At 32.2% G+C, this 18,331-nt stretch overlaps 1 protein-coding gene across 1 annotated transcript in view; it reads left to right on the top strand.

Moving 5' to 3' along the window:
* The window catches only part of SCAF11 (SR-related CTD associated factor 11), a 72,812-nt gene that overhangs the window by 22,649 nt on the left and 31,832 nt on the right, over positions 1-18,331 (top strand). Inside the window, exons 2-3 of the mRNA XM_069490042.1 lie at positions 6,159-6,240; positions 9,178-9,335. Coding sequence (XP_069346143.1) covers positions 6,180-6,240; positions 9,178-9,335 — 219 coding nt within the window. The 5' untranslated portion in view covers positions 6,159-6,179. The remainder of the gene's footprint in view (positions 1-6,158; positions 6,241-9,177; positions 9,336-18,331) is intronic.

Here is an 18,331-nt window from a genome sequence, read left to right as displayed (position 1 = left end):
AGTGGGAAGATCTTAATGGTTTTATTTAAGACTGAGATTTGGGTGGAAGAGCCTGTATTAATAGTAATGGTTAACATTTGAATGCTTATTGCTAGACAGTATGGTAAGCACAGGTTTGCATAACTCCAGTGCCCAAGTTGTTAATCATGGAAATATATCACTTAGAATGCCCCTCTTTTTTAAGTCAAATTTTGTTGGATGGAGGGTTGAATTTGGGGACTTGTTTGTCTTGGACATAGGATTGGATAGAAGATAAAGAGAAGTAGACTATCTGAGAGGAGTTCCTGGAGTTAATGTGGATTCTCTGAGGACCTTGGACCTTAGCCATATGAACCAATGTAGTATTTAGCATCTTCATGAAGTGTGCTTTGTCCCTGGCATAAGTATGCCCAACATAGCTACAGCTTTTACTTTTTCCCAGAATCCCTTTCATTCAACTCTGGCTCCCATTTATCATATCACTACCCTTCAGAAGTAGGGTCTGTACTGGCAGGGTTGGTTTTGGGAATAGAGTGAGTAATAGAAGTTAAATTTCCTCATGGCTATTTATGTGTCCTGCTTCTTTCTTTGTACCTAAAGAATCTAGTTCTTTAGTTGTTACTTAGAAATATTAGTTGTTACTTAGAAAATATTTAGTTGTTACTTAGAAATGTTGATTTTCTTTTTTCAGTCTTTTGCCTTTGTCTTTCACTTTACTCTAGGGAAAACAAAGAAAATGGGCAAGCAACAATTTTGTTACTGTTCCCTATTTCTCTGTTTTTTTCTAGCAATAATAATGATCATAATAACAGTCATTTTTATTGGATAGTAGTGAAGTTGCGATTTGAATCTAGGCGTGTTGGACTCTAAAGTTTGTAGTATTAACCAGGACATAGATATCTTTAGGTAATGGGCTTACTTGAAGGGATGGTAGAAGCAAACAGGGAGAAAGACTTTTGAAGTGAACTGGAAAGGAGAAGAGTTACGTTTTGAGAAGAAACAGACTTTGGAACGAAAATAAAATGGAGAGAAGGACAGATGGGCAGCAATTTGAAACTGAACCAGACTAGCCTAAAAAAGATTAGTTTACATTGCTAGGGACCTCTGGCTCCTCTGATTCCTTGAAGCGTGAGGTGCTCCAGCAGCTGTTACAGTAGAACATACATTCTTAGCACCCCAGATATAACAGTTTTTAAAATAGCTGTACTGTCTAGTATAGTAGCCAGTAACACATTGGGCTACTTAAATTTAAATTAATTAAAATTTCATTAAAATTAAAAATTTAGTTTCTCACACTGGCCATATTTCAGGTGCTTGATAGACTAATTCCTTGTTGGGCAGCGCTGTGCTAGAGAATTTAAATGTCATAATATACTACTGTTTTTGAGTACACTGTAATGGCTCACCTAGGATTCTGACTTCCATGTGTTCCAGGGTATCTGTGGGAAAATGACTTTTGAGTTCCTAAAAACTGATTGGTATCAGTGAGTTTTTTTTTTTTTTCCATTCCAAATTTCAAACTTTAATGACTTCTTAAATAAAAAATGAAATATAAAAATTAGGTCATTCTCAAATTTGTTATGTGAATGTATTTGGAATATTACTTTCAGTATCTTATAGAAACAATATATAATGAAATGGCAAGATTCATTATACAGTATATAATGAAGCTGGAAGATAGAAATGTGTTGAATTATTATGTTAGGGTTACAGACTATAAAGATATTTTAGCTTGGAAAGGTAAAGCCTGGGAAGAAACACTAAAAATTGAATTTGTAAGTTATAATCATCTGAAAAGGAAACAGTTTACCAAAAATCTGGAATTAACATCTATTCTTTGAAATTTATTTGAAGTAAATTTAGAACTATTAAAAAATTCATTTTGACTTATAATTTATAGAACTTACTAGAAGAACTAATGAGTAGTATAGGTAGACTATGACTTATGATTATAGAACCATAAAGACTTAATAACACAAAATTGGGAAATATCTAACTTTTCAGTTAACCACGAAGTGGATAGTCTTGCCCCCATCCACAGCTCACTTCTTAGGTCATTTATTGACCACAAATTACTGGCTAGGACCATTGCTTTGTGTGGTATTCTGGTGTCCTGTTATGGAAATTCAAAGCAAAGCTGGTATGCAAGAGCCTGGATTCTTAGATTAAAAACTGGAGTCCAGACAGATAGATAAACATGAACAAGTTATAAGTTTGTAAGTTGTTGAACTAAAATTTGTGACTTTTATCTAGTAAAATGCTAAGACCCTATCAGTTTAAATGAATAAATTAGTAATATGGTATAATCATTTTCAGGTATAAAGACAGTTAATATGGGGTATTTTCAGGAAAAAGTATACAACAAATTTGGAACACTTAAACAATTTTTAAAGCAGATTCTAACATAAAGGCAGCATATAACTTGATTGAAGTCTCTTAATTTCTCAATGATAAACTATTACATGTATACTTCGTTTTATGAGTCTTAAAATAGAGGACAGTATTTATTGTAAAATATTAATGATAAATTATAATTTATATATAAATATAAGCTTAGTATTCTTAAAGGAGGAAATGTGAAAATAGCTATCAGACTATTAGATTCGAGAAATAAATTATTGAGCTACATAAAGGGATACTATATTACATCCCCTGAAAATTTCTTAGGTTCTTAAAATATTGTATTAATTTTCAAATTGATGTTTGATCACATTGAATTAACTCTGGCTTAAATATTTTTTATTCTCAGATATTTAGGATAATGGGGGAGATAGTATGGTATGAATTTTCCCAAATAAAAAAATTATGCTTGATTATGGGTTATGCAGGAGCACAATATGACTCTAAAATCAACTACATTGGGAAGCTGTCTAGAGCAGTGCTTCTCAGGCTTTAATGTACATGTGAATTATGTATAGATCTTGATAAAATGCAGATTCTGATTCACTAGGTATAGGTGGTGCCTGAGATACCCTGCATTTGCAACAAGTTCCCAGGTGAGTTTGTTGCCTTTCTGCAAGGAGAGTAACCTTTGACTATCTGATTAAAAAAAATTTTTTTTTGATTCATACATAATAGATGTATGTATATTGGGAGTGCATGTGATATTTTGATACATTCATATCATGTGTAATGATCAAATCAGGGTAATTGAGATATCTGTCACCTTAAACATGTGGATAATTGAACTGGGAACATTCAAATTATTTTCTTCTAGCTATTTTGAAATATACGGTAGATTATTGTTAACTGTAGTCGTCACCCTGCTGATCTTATACTAGGTCTTATGTATTCTATCTAACTGTATTTTTGTACCCACGAGTCAACTTCTCTTCATTTTCCCCTCCCCGCATCCTTTCCAGCCCCTTATGGCCATCAGTCTACTCTCTGTCTTCATGAGACCTACTTTTTAATTCCCACGTATGAGTGAGAACATGTGATATTTCTCTTTCTGTGTCTGGCTTATTTCACTTAACATATCAATCTCTAGTTCTATCCATGTTGCTACAAATGACAAGATTTCATTCCTTTTTGTGGACAAATAATACTCCATTGTGCATAAATGCCACGTTTTCTATATCCATTGATGGACACTTAGGTTGATTCCATATGTTGGCTATTGTGAATAGTGCTGCAGTAAATATGGGAGTGCAAATATCTTTTTGATACATTGATTTCCCTTTTTTTGGTATATATCCCCAATAGTGGAATAGCTGAATCATATTGTAGTTTTATTTTTAGTCTTTTGAGGAATCTTCATATTGGTTTCCATAGTGGTTGTACTAATTTACATACCTGAATTTTTTTATGGTGGTCTTTTGTCTAAGTACTTCTAGTTGCTCAGATCAAAATACTTTGGAATTATTCTGGATCCTTGCTCTCTAACAAATACTCCACATTCAATGTACCCACACATCCTGATGGCTGTATTTTCAAAACACATCTGAAATCTGAGCACTTTCCATCACCTTTGCGAACACTCTGGTAAAAGCCACCATCATTTTTCCCCTAAGATTATTATAGTAGTCTCCTTGCTGGCCTCTACTTTTTCCCTTGCCTCCTCTGCTCAAAGGAGAGAGGCCAGTGGCTCCATGTCACTCAGAAGAAGAAGCCAGTCTTACTTTAGCCTAAAAGGTGCTGCATGATCTTGTCTTCTGTTACCTCTCCATCCTCGTCTACTGTTTTTCTTCTTTTTCACGCTATTCTAACCACATTCATCTTTTTGTTGTTCCTTGAACACGCCAGACATGAGCCTGTGTCTTAGGACTTTCATATTGGCTGTTCTTTCTGCAGAGAATGCTCAGCATGGGTGTATTGGCAATCCAAATAACTCCTTTGCCTCTTTCTCATTGCCAGTTCAAATGTCACTTTATCACAGAGGCTTTCCCTAACAGTAGCTTCCCCATTTTTTCACTCCTTTTTAGCCATACTGTTTTTAATTTTCCTCCACAGCACTTCTCAACATCTAATACTAGATATTTTAGTTACTATTTTGTTTATTTTGTCTTCCCACTAGAATGTAAAGGCAGGGATTTCTGTCTGTTTGTTCAGTACTGTACTTAGAGAATTGCCCAATAGTATACCTGTAGACTCAATAAATCTTTGAGTTTAAAAAAATCCCAGAAGAGGTCTTTGGGCCTTTGCTTGAATACCTTCTTTGATAGGTTATTCTACCTCTCTTTAGAACACTTCATTCCATTAGAAGGTGACTACTGTTGTTCTTAAGCTTTCTGTTCTTCCAGGCTAATCATGCTTATTACTTTATCATTTTGCTTATGATAGAGTTTCCAGGCTTATCACCTTTTTGTCCTTAAATACCAGAACTGAAACAAATGTTGCAAATATAGGGTAAGAGTGGGAAGTTTTCCTCATTCTACCTTTATTAAGGCAGATTGATTAAGTTACAACAATTTTAGTGGCTCTAATCCTGACTCATTTTGAACTTTTAGTTCGCTACAACCTTAAAATCATTCTTACATGTTTCTAAGTTTCTTATCTTCTGCTTTTGGAGTTGATTTTTTGAATCAAAGTGTGGAACTTTGCATTTCTCCCTGTTTAACCAAATAGGGAATTTTCCCAAATGAAATTTCCAGGACAATTCATACCTTTAATGTAGAACTATCATGTGTCAATTATTTTAGAAATAAATGGAAAAATTTCTGTACATATGGAAGTATCACAGCTGATGAAATTGGGGATTTCTTGTGCCTAGATTTTCTAAAATGTATTTGGACATTTCATTGTAATCATGTGTCTTGCATTAGTTGCAGAAGGAATATTGAGTTAATTAAAAAAATAATTTTATCTCATAATTTTCTTCCTTTTGACTACCAAGTTGACTTTCTTTCCCACATTTCTCATTTTGGCCTCTTATAATTAATATTTTCCCAGTCCTTTAGGACAGAAGTTCATTGAGTGTTTCCCTGTATTTTCTCACCAAACCTCAGAAATTCTTCAGTTCTTTAATTTCTTTTCTAATTCACTTCATAGCTACTTACTCTAGCTATTCAAATCTCTCTGCTTCTAATCTCTCCCCAGTGTAATAATTCTATACTTTGCTGGCATATCAACCTTTTAAAAAAATTCATTTACATCATATATTTTTTTTTTTTTACATCTTGTCACTCTTATTTGGAAAGATACATAAGATTGAATCTGAGCTTATTTCTTTTATTACACTTACTGTGTGATCTTTCAGATGTCCTTGACTTACATGCCTACTCTTCCTCAGTATACACATACACTTTCCCTCACTTGCCGGCTCACTCTTCTTAGTCTTGTCATATTGGCCTAGCTAAATGCTATTTTATTTCTCTGTACTATTGTGCTCCTTGAATGCCTTCCAAGTTCCTGAACACACATAATTGTCCAAAAATTCCATTCCAAATTGATCTCTTTTCCTTAATTGCTTAAGCTTCAGTTGTGTTTATGTCTGTGCCACAAAACTTACCATTTAGTCTTGGTTGCTTAATAGTAATACAACGCTTTTCTTTTCCATAATACTGTATTTTTTGATGGCAAGAAATATGAAAGAGTACTGGATTATGCACAAACTGATTATCTTGTACTGTGTTCTTTTATGTATAAAATAATTTCTTACTGGTCAAAATTGTTTTATTAAAAAATTGATATTGGGAAGAGGCAAACATAAAAATTATCTATTATAATTCATCCTACAGGAAACCCTTTTCCAAGGAGAAATGAAGAAGAAAACTGTATATACCCTAAACGTGGGAGATAAGGAGTATGACGATATGGAAGGTAACTTTTCATTTTTATAAAATTTGTGTGTTGAAAGTACAACTTAGTGTTTCCAAACTTTTCATTTTGTATACATTTAAAAATACGCAAGGAGTTTTTAGTTTTTACTTATTTTTGTTGTACTTAAATTTTGAAATAAGAATTTAAGAAGTATACACATTTTTCTTTTCCTCCTCCCATATCTTTTTTTTTTTTTTTTTTTAATTTAAATTTTAATTTTCTTTGAGACTGACTGTCACTCTGTTGCCCTGGCTAGAATGCAGTGATATATTCATAGCTCACTGCAACCTCAAACTCCTGGGCCCAGGTGATTGTCCTGCCTCAGCCTCTGGAGTAGCTGGGACTACAGGGAGTAGCTGGGATTACAGGCCCCTGCCACCATGCCTGGCTAATTTTTTCTATTTTTAGTAGAGACAGGGTCTTGAACTCCTGACCTCAAATGAACCTCCTACCTCAGCCTTCCAGAGTGCTAGGATTATAGGCGTTAGCCACTGTGCCCAGCCCCATGTGTTGTTTGTAGTTTATCAAAGTTTTTGATTTGTTGAACTGTTTACTTTTATTTTTCTTCTTAAAGTTTTTTTCTCTATTGTTCTGTTTTTGTTACCTTTTTAAAAAAAGTTAGCTTTGATATTTTTCTCTGCTTATAAAGTTAATTTAATCTTCACTGTCAGCACAAGAATAATTTTAGAATACTTTAACGCTGATCATCCTACTCTTAGTTTATAGGTTATAGTTATCTGTTGTTTACGTTCTTTTATTTCAGATACCACAAATTAGATGATATTTCATGCAAACAATGTTTGCTTGGGTTTCTTTCCTCTCTATTTCTTTTCTTCTTTCTGAAAAAATAAGAGGTTTCTTTAGTGAAGGTCTATTGGTGGTAAACTTCTAAGTTTTCATGTCTATTTTTATCTTATTTCAAAATTATTCAAAGGTAGTTTTACTGGGTATATAATTCTGGATGGATAGTTTTTTTGTCTTGGTAATTTAAAGATATTATTTAACTATTTTCTCTTTTTTTTTTTTTTTGTTGCTGTCAAGAAATCTCAGTCTAGGCCGGGCGCGGTGGCTCACGCCTGTAATCCTAGCACTCTGGGAGGCCGAGGTGGGCGGATCGTTTGAGCTCAGGAGTTCGAGACCAGCCTGAGCAAGAGCGAGACCCCGTCTCTACTAAAAATAGAAAGAAATTATATGGACAGCTAAAAATATATATAGAAAAAATTAGCCGGGCATGGTGACGCATGCCTGTAGTCCCAGCTACTCGGGAGGCTGAGACAGTAGGATCGCTTGAGCTCAGGAGTTTGAGGTTGCTGTGAGCTAGGCTGACGCCACGGCACTCACTCTAGCCTGGGCAACAGAGTGAGACTCTGTCTCAAAAAAAAAAAAAAAAAGATTTTTTAAAAAAAAAAGAAATCTCAGTCTAATTGTTATTCCCTTGCAGATCTTTTTCTATTTTCTGCTTTTAAGATCTTGTTTTCATCTTTGATGTACAGCTTTGCACATTGTTTCTAGGCATGGACTATTTTCATTTCTCAGTATTTATCACACATTGTGTTTCCTTTATCTGTTGGTTCATGCTTTTAATTATTTCGCAGCCATTACTTCTTTGTTGCCTCTCCTTTATTATTTTCTGTATTTCAATTAGTATGTTAGACCTTGCTCTGATCACATTTCTTAGCCTATCACAGATCATATCTTCTTTTCTGTCTTCTAGAATCTAGGTAGTTTCTTCAAATTTGTCTTTTAGTTCATTCTTCTGGGCTGGACCAGCTGATTGACCATTTCTATGTAGTATTTGAAAGTTCTGATACTTGAAGCTAGTGGGTTTCTAAATTTGTTTCTGCTGATTCTCTCTCAAGGCAGCTTGTTTTTTTAGGTTTGGTAATGTTTGATTATTAGGTCATATTTGATTAATTTAATCTATGGAATTCTGAGGGCCTAAGTATTCTTTCCTGTAGAGGATTTGTATTTGCTTCCTCCTGAACCTGTGCTGGGACCATGTTAGCCCCATTTGAGGGGCTTGGCTTAATGCTGGAATCCCTCAGGTTCATTTCTCCTTAGAACCCCAGGGTGATCGTGAGGCTTAGTCTTGGGATCTGAACACTATTATGGACATTTGCACCCAGGACAATTCCAGCTTTTCCATTTGTTTGCTGTATACTGTTCACATTTCAGTTGACAATCTCTTTATTTTTGTTTTATTTTTATGTCAAATTTTAGAGTATCTTTTATTTGTTTATGAGTCAGCAATGCATACTTTTATGAGTTTGTTACCTTACTGGTAAGAGTTTAAGTTAGTACAAATCCTAAGCAAGAGTATAATTTTGCAGTATCTATTCATAGTAAATGTATACACATGTTGATCTAGCAATTCCAATTTTTGAAATTTGAATTGTAGCTATACTTTTAAAAATGTGAAGTAGTCAAATTTTTCATTATAATATTGTCATAGTCAAAGGTTGAAAACAAGTGAATGTCCGTCAATAGATAAAAAAAAAAAAAAACAAAAAAAACAGATCAGTGTACACAGTGTTCTAATATCTGTGTGTAGGAGGGAATATGGAAGAATATGTATTAAGATTTGTTTTTCTGTGCATTAAAAAATAATCTTTGGAAGAACAGAGTTGTTACTTGTTGCATTGGGTGGAACTGGATGGATGGGGGTAAATTTAAAAATGCTTTTAAATTTTTGAACCATGTGAATATTACTTATTTTTAAGTTAATGAAAAGTTTGTTTAATTCCTCCATTAAAAAATTTAAGGAAGTAAGTGTTGTGACTATTGGGCTCAAGGAGTATGTTTGTTATAATTTATCTAAGATCTAATTTGTTTTGTAATGAGAGAGCCCTTTAGAATATCTAGTTCACTGTACTCCCAGAAACACAAGTCATTTGGTCTGGAGAACTTGAAAGCACATATGGCTGTTTTACTTTACAGGAGAAGAAAATAGAGATGATACTGCTACCACTGGTCTGTTGTACAGCGAAGCTGACAGATGTCCCATATGTCTTAATTGCCTGTTAGAGAAGGAAGTTGGTTTTCCAGAAAATTGTAATCATGTGTTCTGTGTGACCTGTATTCTTAAATGGGCAGAGGTAAGTCTGAGAATAAGTATTAATCCCCATTAATACATTAGTGTATTTTAATTCCCTAGCATGATTTCATTCCACCTAAAGAGTTGACACTGCCTTTCATAAATTATTTCACAGTAATATATTTTCTTCCTATTTTAGACAACTTTCCCTGCGTTATATTCAAATTCTGACAGTTACTGCCTTCTAATTTTCTTTTATTCTGCTTTTTTTATAATTAAAAAATTTTAAATGCATACTTTTAGAAAAAAGTTAATAACCTTATGGGAAGAACAGTTCAAATTATTTTTTTCTGGTAGAAATGCAGTAACTCATCTTCAGTGTACTTGACCTTCTTAGGATAGTATCTGTTTACTACTAATAGCACCTTCTTTTTGTTTTATTAATATATTTTTCAGAGAATTTTCACATAGGTTATTTGATTTCTTGTTTATATCAGCCTTGTGGAATAACCAGAGCAGATGGAATAGATGAGGAAACTTGGATTTTATGTTTTATAACTTGGCCAAGATCTCACAGCCTAAGAGGCAGAAGTGAATTTAGCGCTCCATTTTCTGATTCCTGTTTTTAATTTTAGTATGAACTAATTTCTGAGTTAGAGATATTACTGAAGTTCTTCATAGGTTGTGAATGATTAAGAAAAAGGACATTTTGGACTTTTAATGTATTATGTTGACTCAATTTGGGCCACATATTTTGAAGTAAATATTAATTCATTATAAGCCCCATTATTATAAATTGTTAAATAAAAATTTATTGCTCTTCATATTAATTGTGCTATATTTTCTGAGTTAGTATTTTGTCAGCATGTAAAAATTAGTAAAGGAGATCTATCTCAAAAATATTTTTAAGAATTACTGCATTCAAATTATTTGATGTCCCTAAGCACATTAGAATCAATTGCATATTACATAATTAGGGCTTTCGAAGTTCCATGTTTTACATATATTTTCATTAATAGTGTGGAAAAGAGAACTTAACTATATATTTACTCTATGGCCAAGTTCTGAGAGAAGGGAAAAAAAGATTTGTTATACCACTTGAATTCATAGTAGTATACATAAAAACTTTTAATTTAAATTAAAACCTAAACTGGTCTTTGACAAGAAGGGACACTTAAGCATAGGTAAAAACGTATTTTTTGGGCGGGGGGGTGGGGGGGAAGTACTTTGAGTTTTGCTGAGTTAATGTGATTGTTAAATCTCTCTGTGTCTTTGTAATCATTAGTGATTAATGAAATAATGCATATTTTTCTCTGCTTCCCAACTAAAGATTTTATCTGTGTTGAATTTAGTGCACCTTGGTTGCATTGTGATTAAATTTTTTAAAAGGGGATTTTGCTTTGGGTAGAGAAGGAGTATTGCTGGATGGGTGGAAGGTTTAAATGTGGTTACTTTCTATAAGATTGTATTTGGTGACCAGATAATTACAAACTTCAGCAACTTAATCTGAGTATGTTTTTCTGTAAGAAAATTAGAATATATAGATATGATTCTCCATCCTCTCTTATGGCTCCAAGTGGATCTTTCATACAACTATAAGCTTTACCCTAATATATATGTTCTAGGTTTCTCTAGAGTATGTATCTGGAAGTGGAATTGCTAGATTTGTAGACTGCACATATTCAACTGTATTAGACAGTGATAAACTTAATCTATATTTTTAACCCTTGTTGAATATTTTTAAGTACAAAATTCTTGATAACATACATAGTGTTGCAGTCAACACCTTTCTTGCATGTGATAGTTTCCTTCTTTCAACATAAACATTTTGTTGAAGCCAGATTGCTTTTCAGAAGAAATTATTAATCTTCTGTACTGCTATCACAAATTGTGATTCTGGGTGGGGTGGGGAGGAGTTGTTATATCATTTAAACAAAAGTAATCAACCTTCAAAGGGGAAAATAAACAGAGAACATTCTGAATTATTTCATTGTCTCTAATGCATATGTCATCAGTTAAATAAACCTTTAAGTTGAATAGTAACAAGAGGACAATCTACTAATAAATTGCTCATTATAAATTATAAATGAAAGTTGGCTAGCAAAATCACTTATGCTTTAAAGTAAATTTTCAATTTGAATCTTTTATAGCGGTGGTAAAAATTAGATGTATTTTGAAGTATATAAGTGCTTTGACAAATAGAATGAGATTTCACATTCCTGAGGGTTTTGGTTCGCTCTTTTTTTTTTTTAAATCATCATTAGTGAAGATCTCTCCTCATTTTCCTCAGTCTCCTTCTGTTTAAAAGAGATAGGCAGTTTACTTTGGGTTTCAGGATTAGGAATAAGTGTCTATATTAGATCTCCTAATGGACCATGCTTCATATAAGCTAAGGCTTTCTTAAACATTCTTTCATTTAATTCACTGTTAATGTTTATTTGATATATAATGCAAGGATTCTGAACTCTAGTAACTTTTTTTCAAATTCCTCATGGGGAAGTTAAGTTTAAAAAATTGGCCAATAGTTTAAAATTTTATTAATACTTCTAATAGAATAGTAAAAATTAAAGTGAGATTTACAATGGTTGGAAATCTACATAATAAGAAAACAGTACAAAATGTATACAGGTTCATCTTTCTAGATTTCTGTGTCTTTCAGAAATTTTTCTGTGCTTTTTGAGATTTATACTCAAGGTTTACTGAAATATGATTCAGAATGGATGTTGAGCACTGGAAATGGACTAATATATTTAAATTCTCCTGAATATTTTAGGCATTGAAGAAATTCTTACAAACTCTGGTTTGTAAGAAACCAGTGTTTAGAAAAGTTAAGGTATGTTGTAGTCTAGTATATTTATTTTGGACATGATCCTGAAATTGTTCATGCCCTTAAAATATCTATATTTAAAATGAAGGTTAGTTTTAGGCTCTTCAGCTCTACAATTTTGTTCTGTGGCTATTTAAACAAAAGCTATGTAAGGACTTTAAAGTGATTAAGTAACTGAACTTTTGTAGTTTCTAGGTATGTCATAGAATCCACTTTACTTAGGGCAAAAGGATTCAGGGTAATAGAACATATAGTGGCCTACATAGCTTGTAGCCTAATTGCCTGCCCTTAGGGACACTAGAACAAATTGAAATTAAGCATGTCCACTATGACTATGTTTAGTTTCAAGGAATTCATAGATGGTAAGCCTGCTAGTTTATATGTTAAAATGAGGGTGATGATGTAGAAATAGAATATTGAACATAGATAAAATAATTTCACACTTAAGAAAGGTTGAAACTTTTGTTGATTTAAACCATTAGTTTTAGAGCTGAGAATCTGAAACAAAAGAAGGCCTTTGAACTGATGAAATATATATACAGTCAATATACTAAGGTTAATCAGCTATTTAGTTAGAAAGTTATTTATTTTACCCATACTGTGAGCGAAAGCAGAATCTACACTTATTGATAGTTTTTTACTTACATAAATTTAACGTTGATTATCTGAGTTTGCACATTTTAAGTAATTAGAAAGGTGAAGGCTAGAGAAGTCTGACACAGACTGTAGTAGTAACAATTGATTATAATAATGATCTTCTACAAACAAGATACCCCCCCAACACACGTACACGTGCACATGCACACAGGTTAAGAAAATAGGATTTATGATTTTGCACAGTTACCAAGAAGTGGTTAAAATTTTGGCCCTTACAGGGTTAATGTTTGAGGGCTAGAAGCATTATGTGTTTGAAGCATTTAAAAGTTCTAACTGTATTTAAAGGGGCCAGCAATATATGTGGTTAGGATGCTCTTGATATCTAATGGGGTTTTTATCTTTTAAGGGAAAATATGCCCCATCTTTTAAATATTGTTTTTTAAAATGTGATTAGTTTTCCATTATAAGCAAATTATCCTCTCTCAACTTAGTTATTCATTTCATATCAAATGTTGACAGCTTCAGTTTGAGAAAGTAAGGTTAACAAAATCAGAACTGGACAGTTGGCAAAGGCGTACTTTCTCTCATGAGACTAGAAATGAAGAGGCTTACCAAGGTGACACAGTTTTTGAAGAAGTCAAATAGCAGTGTTCAGTGCAGACAGGTGAGGAGTGTATGTTTGAATTAATAATACATACTGAAAAATCAAAGTATGAGTAGTTGACTTATATCTGTACTAGAGCTGTGTTTTATAAATAGGTGTTTATGAAATAAGTGGAAATTTCTATATCATTCTGGTAATTAGATTACTTTTCAATGATATAATGATTCAGCAAAGCTTTATTATCTAGGTTTTTTTTTTTTTCAGTTAGTTTTTCCTCAAATTTTAATTTTTCTTTTAATTCCTGGACTAACCCAAACCTCTCTGTTATGTACTTCTCTGTGAACAATAATATAAATATATTTGTAGAATACCACTGACATTATTCTTTTATAATTTATAAAGTATTGTCAAATATATTTTCTTATTTAGTTATTACACCTGTGCAACAGATGATCAGGGCTCTCTATCTTCATCCTTAAAGTGGGTTGGAGAAATTGCTAGTTCTGACTCCTCCTGAACTTGAACTTGTGTCTGATTTTTCCAGATCTACCACTGTTTTCACCCTGTGAATTAATCCTTTGGTAGAACAAAGAATATTTTTACATTGTGAATACACATTACCTAAAACATATATATAAAGATTTTCATTTAATACTCTATTTACCAGTTTGGGTAAATTAACACGTATTTCTGTGTAGCCTAGTTTTAAGTATCAGAATATGTTAAATGATTTATACAGATAGTTTACTGAATTTTCTGTTTTTATACTAGAAAAAGAATTAAATGTCAGAAGAAATTTAGATTAAATGTAATTGTACTCAACTCAATGTAATGTATCTGGGAGAACATGAAAGGATTTCCTTTGAGCACTTACATGAAATGCATTCTTACTTGGTGTTAATTTTATCGCTGACAGCCATTTGTCCTTTAGGAATATACTTCTGAAAGCTGGTATAAAGAACCACAGTTTCACTAGTATGGATTGACAAGACTGTCTTGAAAGAACTAAGTGTGATAGGGAACATGTAGGCTGACTACAGGTGAGCACTTACTTCGGAGGTCCAGGTTAGGTGTCTTGGAACCATCAGTGAGAAAGGATAGGTCCTGGTGAATTGCTTTAAAATAAGCATCAGCCTCTAATGGTATGCATTCTTAAATCATCTTTATTGGATTTTGAACTGCAGTTTTATATAATATGCTCTATTTGTTAGGAAAGGTAGATGTTTTAGAAATTCCCATGAACAGGCAAACCTGCCTATTATAAGCATAGGTACTGAGGTTTAGTCTTTAAGCACTTACCTTTAACACTTGCTTCTCTCTCTCTAGGAGGGGCTATCTGTAGGCAGCCTATGTGATTGAGGATAGAGCAGCAGCAGGAAGCAAGAAATATTAGAAATCAAGAATCCTGAATTCCCAAATAAGGAAGGTTTCCTGTTCTTACATTTAAATATGGGTTTGTCTGAGCTGGGAATTTACAACGCTTCAGAATACTAGGGTATGTTTTACTGAAATCATTAGGAAGATTATTTTCTATAAAAATTGCCTCCTTGACTGATATAAATAACCTTAGTATAGAGCATTCACATTAAAAGGTATGCTCTGTTTTTTAATACACATTACACTGTAAAGCAGTGAGCAAATTTGGTTAATTTTTTAGTTGTATCATATAGTCAAATGGTGTTATTAGACTACTTGATTATGAAACTAAATTAGATATTTTAAGAATTATTGGAAGTCATTAAACAAGTGAATATTGAAGGGTATTTTGTTGTATATAAGGAAACAAAATTTGGTATAATTATCTTTAAAATTCCTTTTTAAAAACAATGAGTATAATATTAAAATTTTTCTACATTAGTTTAAAATGTGAACTTTTAACACCTCAGCTTAGAAATTTAATCAGTTATTCTAGTGATACAAACTCTACTTTGAAAATGAAAATTAAAATATCTGAGATTTTTCTGGATGGATTTCTACTGGATATAAGGGTGAGGTATCCTTGGGAATGCCTTAAAATTAGGCCAATCCACACCATTTTTTAAAAACCTACTTGTAAAAATTTTTCTATTAAAGCTATTTGATCACATTATATGTAATTTAATGCTTTATTAATGAACTTTGGTATGTATTAAATTAGCCTTATAATGTTCTTACAGTATACATTAACAAAAAAATAAAATCCACTTAATTTTTTAAAATCTATTTTAGTTTTTCATTGAATTCTTCCTTAATCACTCTTAATTTATTGAAGTACTCTATGAAAGCTTAACTCAGGATAACTTAATTTCTTTTCTGTTTATTTCCCCTTTGAAATGCTTTGCTAAGCTTTCTGAGGTCAGAAATGGATAATATTGTTTCTTAGCCATAGGAAAGATAATTTATGTACCATAGACAGCTTGGTTTCTAACCTATGCTTTCCTTAACTGGGGAAGATAATGAGCCAAAGAAAATTAACTTGTTTTCTAGTGCTAACTAAATTATCTTTAGGAAATTTAAGTATATACAGATTGTAATGATATATAGTAGTTTTCTGACAACTACTTTTTTTCCTCCTATTTTCTTTCTCTTTGTTTTTGTAATAGCAGTGGAACTCTCTCTTCAGATGAAATGTTAGCCAAATCCAAGACAGTTATGCTTAAGGAAAAAAAAAAGTGAAAATCTTACTCAGAACCCTGTTATTTGAAACAAATCAAAATGGAATGGCTCAGGTTAAAATGGTCAAATTGACAGTCATAAAGGAAAAAATGCCATTTAGCTGACGTCAACAGAGGAAATTTAATAAAGAAAAAGATTATATAACTTCAGTGTCTTTGAAAGATTTAATGAATCTGATAGAGTAAATTTCTTTAACATGTGGCTAAAGGATCTTAGTGTTGCAAATTGAAATATCTAAGCTAGATTAATAAAATACTTTAATTTCCATGTATTTCATGAAGTTACAAATTCTAAGAAAAATCATTAAAAATTTGTCTCTCTCACATGTGTATATACATCATATTGCATTTGTCTTTTGTTAATTAACCAAGTTTTTTTGTTAGTGTAGTGAAGCTAGTTGGTGTTTACAGGACCTTACGTAATACTTACTATATGGTACATATTCTTCTAAGAATTATTAACTCCCATTAATTCCCATAAAAACCTTTAGAGGTAAGTTCTTATTTTCACAAATGAGGTAACTGAGGCACAGAGAGACTGGGTAATTTGCTCAGGTTTATACATAAGACAAGGTATGAAAGTAGACAGTAAATGCAGAGCCTCTACACATCTGTTACAATAGTTTTTTTAAAAACATTGAAGGAAACAAATTTTCACTTACTTGCCTAAATTTACCTTTAAAATAGATACAAAAATACATTTTGAAACTTTGGTAAAAATAGGAAGCACTTGAAAGATTTTACTTTTAAATTATTCTTTTAAACTATAAATGTAGCATTAATATAATCTCTAACCTAAGAAATTTCATACAGTTATGTTAATGTGATAAACAATCACATAGTTACAATGTTGAGTTTTTTTGAACTAGTATTACTATTTGTAATGTATTATTAAAAAGATGTAGACTGCTTTGTTGCTACTTGTAGCAAAGCTTCTTAAGGTTAAGTTTTCTGTAGGGAAAGTAATAGCATCCTAAATCCATAGTACTTGAAAGTAAGCTGAATTGGCTTCTACCTGTATGAACTGATTTAATATAGTAAATTCACATTTCCTAATTCAGATGTAGTAAAGCATATTCTTCTCAAAGCTGACTTATTTACAGGAAAAAAAAATCAGTTTTTAATAGAGTAGTTTATATTTTGGCTGCTCCCAAAGTGATTCATGAGCTTTGTGAAAATGTGTTAAATGATCAGTGACCACACACAGTCCTTTTGACCTGTACTTGTATAAGCATATCTTGATGATGTGATAAAGCCCAGAAAGGCAAAGATCACAACATTTTCCACTAAGGAATAATATGATTTATCTAGATTCCATCACACTATCTTTGGTCTTTTAGACTATTGGCTATTAAATTGTTAAAATTGTGTTTTACTTTTGTAACCATAAGTGTTAATAATATCATTTTTTGGTATTTTCTTCATAGGCTACAGAGTCTTCCCTCGTACCCTAGTAGAAAACATAACTCCATTATTAAGTTATTTAAATAATATAAACCCATTCTTACAGCAGTATTTAATAGTATTGTCAGAGAAACTCTTAATTATAGTTAATGTACAGGAATTTTGAAAGGACAGGAAATATATTTATATCAAAATAAATAACATTGATTTATAATCATAGAGTGAGGAACCAATTTCCTCAATAAATAAGGAATACCTACAATTCAGTTTGAAAAAGACTAGCCACCTAATTAAAAAGTTAGGCAAAGACCATGAATAGCTTAAAGAAAAGGAACTTTGAATAGTCCTCAAAAATATGAAAATATGTTCAACCTTATATAAAAGGAAATATAAACTAAAACTATTATGGCGTATAAGAATGGAGCAGTTCTGAGTTACTCTTATGAACAGAACCACTCTAAGATATGTAATTAAGAGAAAAACCAGAATTCAGTTCAGCCTATGAATTAATTATACTTTATATTATATTAAAATGATACATATATGTATATGCATTGGTTATCTACAAAAGGATATTTAAGAAACTGCCTCTGGAGAGGTCTTCGAGGTAGCTGATGGGAGGGGTGGAGGAATACATTTTTTTCCCATATCTTTTAAATATTGCTGGCATGAGCACCTATTTAGAATAACCTTTGGGAGAAAAATATTAAGTCATAGAATATTAAACTTTGTAAGGGACTTGTCCAAGACATTCCTTTTACAGCTGATTTAAAGTTGCCTTAGTTTAGCATAACAGCCAGCTTTATATCACAGAGCTGCTGATTTCAGCCTAGCTCATCTTTTGTTTTATCAGTTCTCAACTGAGCAGCACTTCTTAATGGGATCTTAATGACAGATCCTATCTCTTCTTCGTCATTGTATTCCAATTATCTAGCATTTAGGAGGTGTTCGGTAAATGTTTGAGTGAATGA

The sequence above is a fragment of the Eulemur rufifrons genome, chromosome 16, assembly GCF_041146395.1.
Source record: "Eulemur rufifrons isolate Redbay chromosome 16, OSU_ERuf_1, whole genome shotgun sequence".
Classification (NCBI taxonomy): domain Eukaryota; kingdom Metazoa; phylum Chordata; class Mammalia; order Primates; family Lemuridae; genus Eulemur; species Eulemur rufifrons.
The sequence above is the reverse complement of the archived record's forward strand: the minus strand, read 5'-3'. Positions and strand labels throughout refer to the sequence as shown.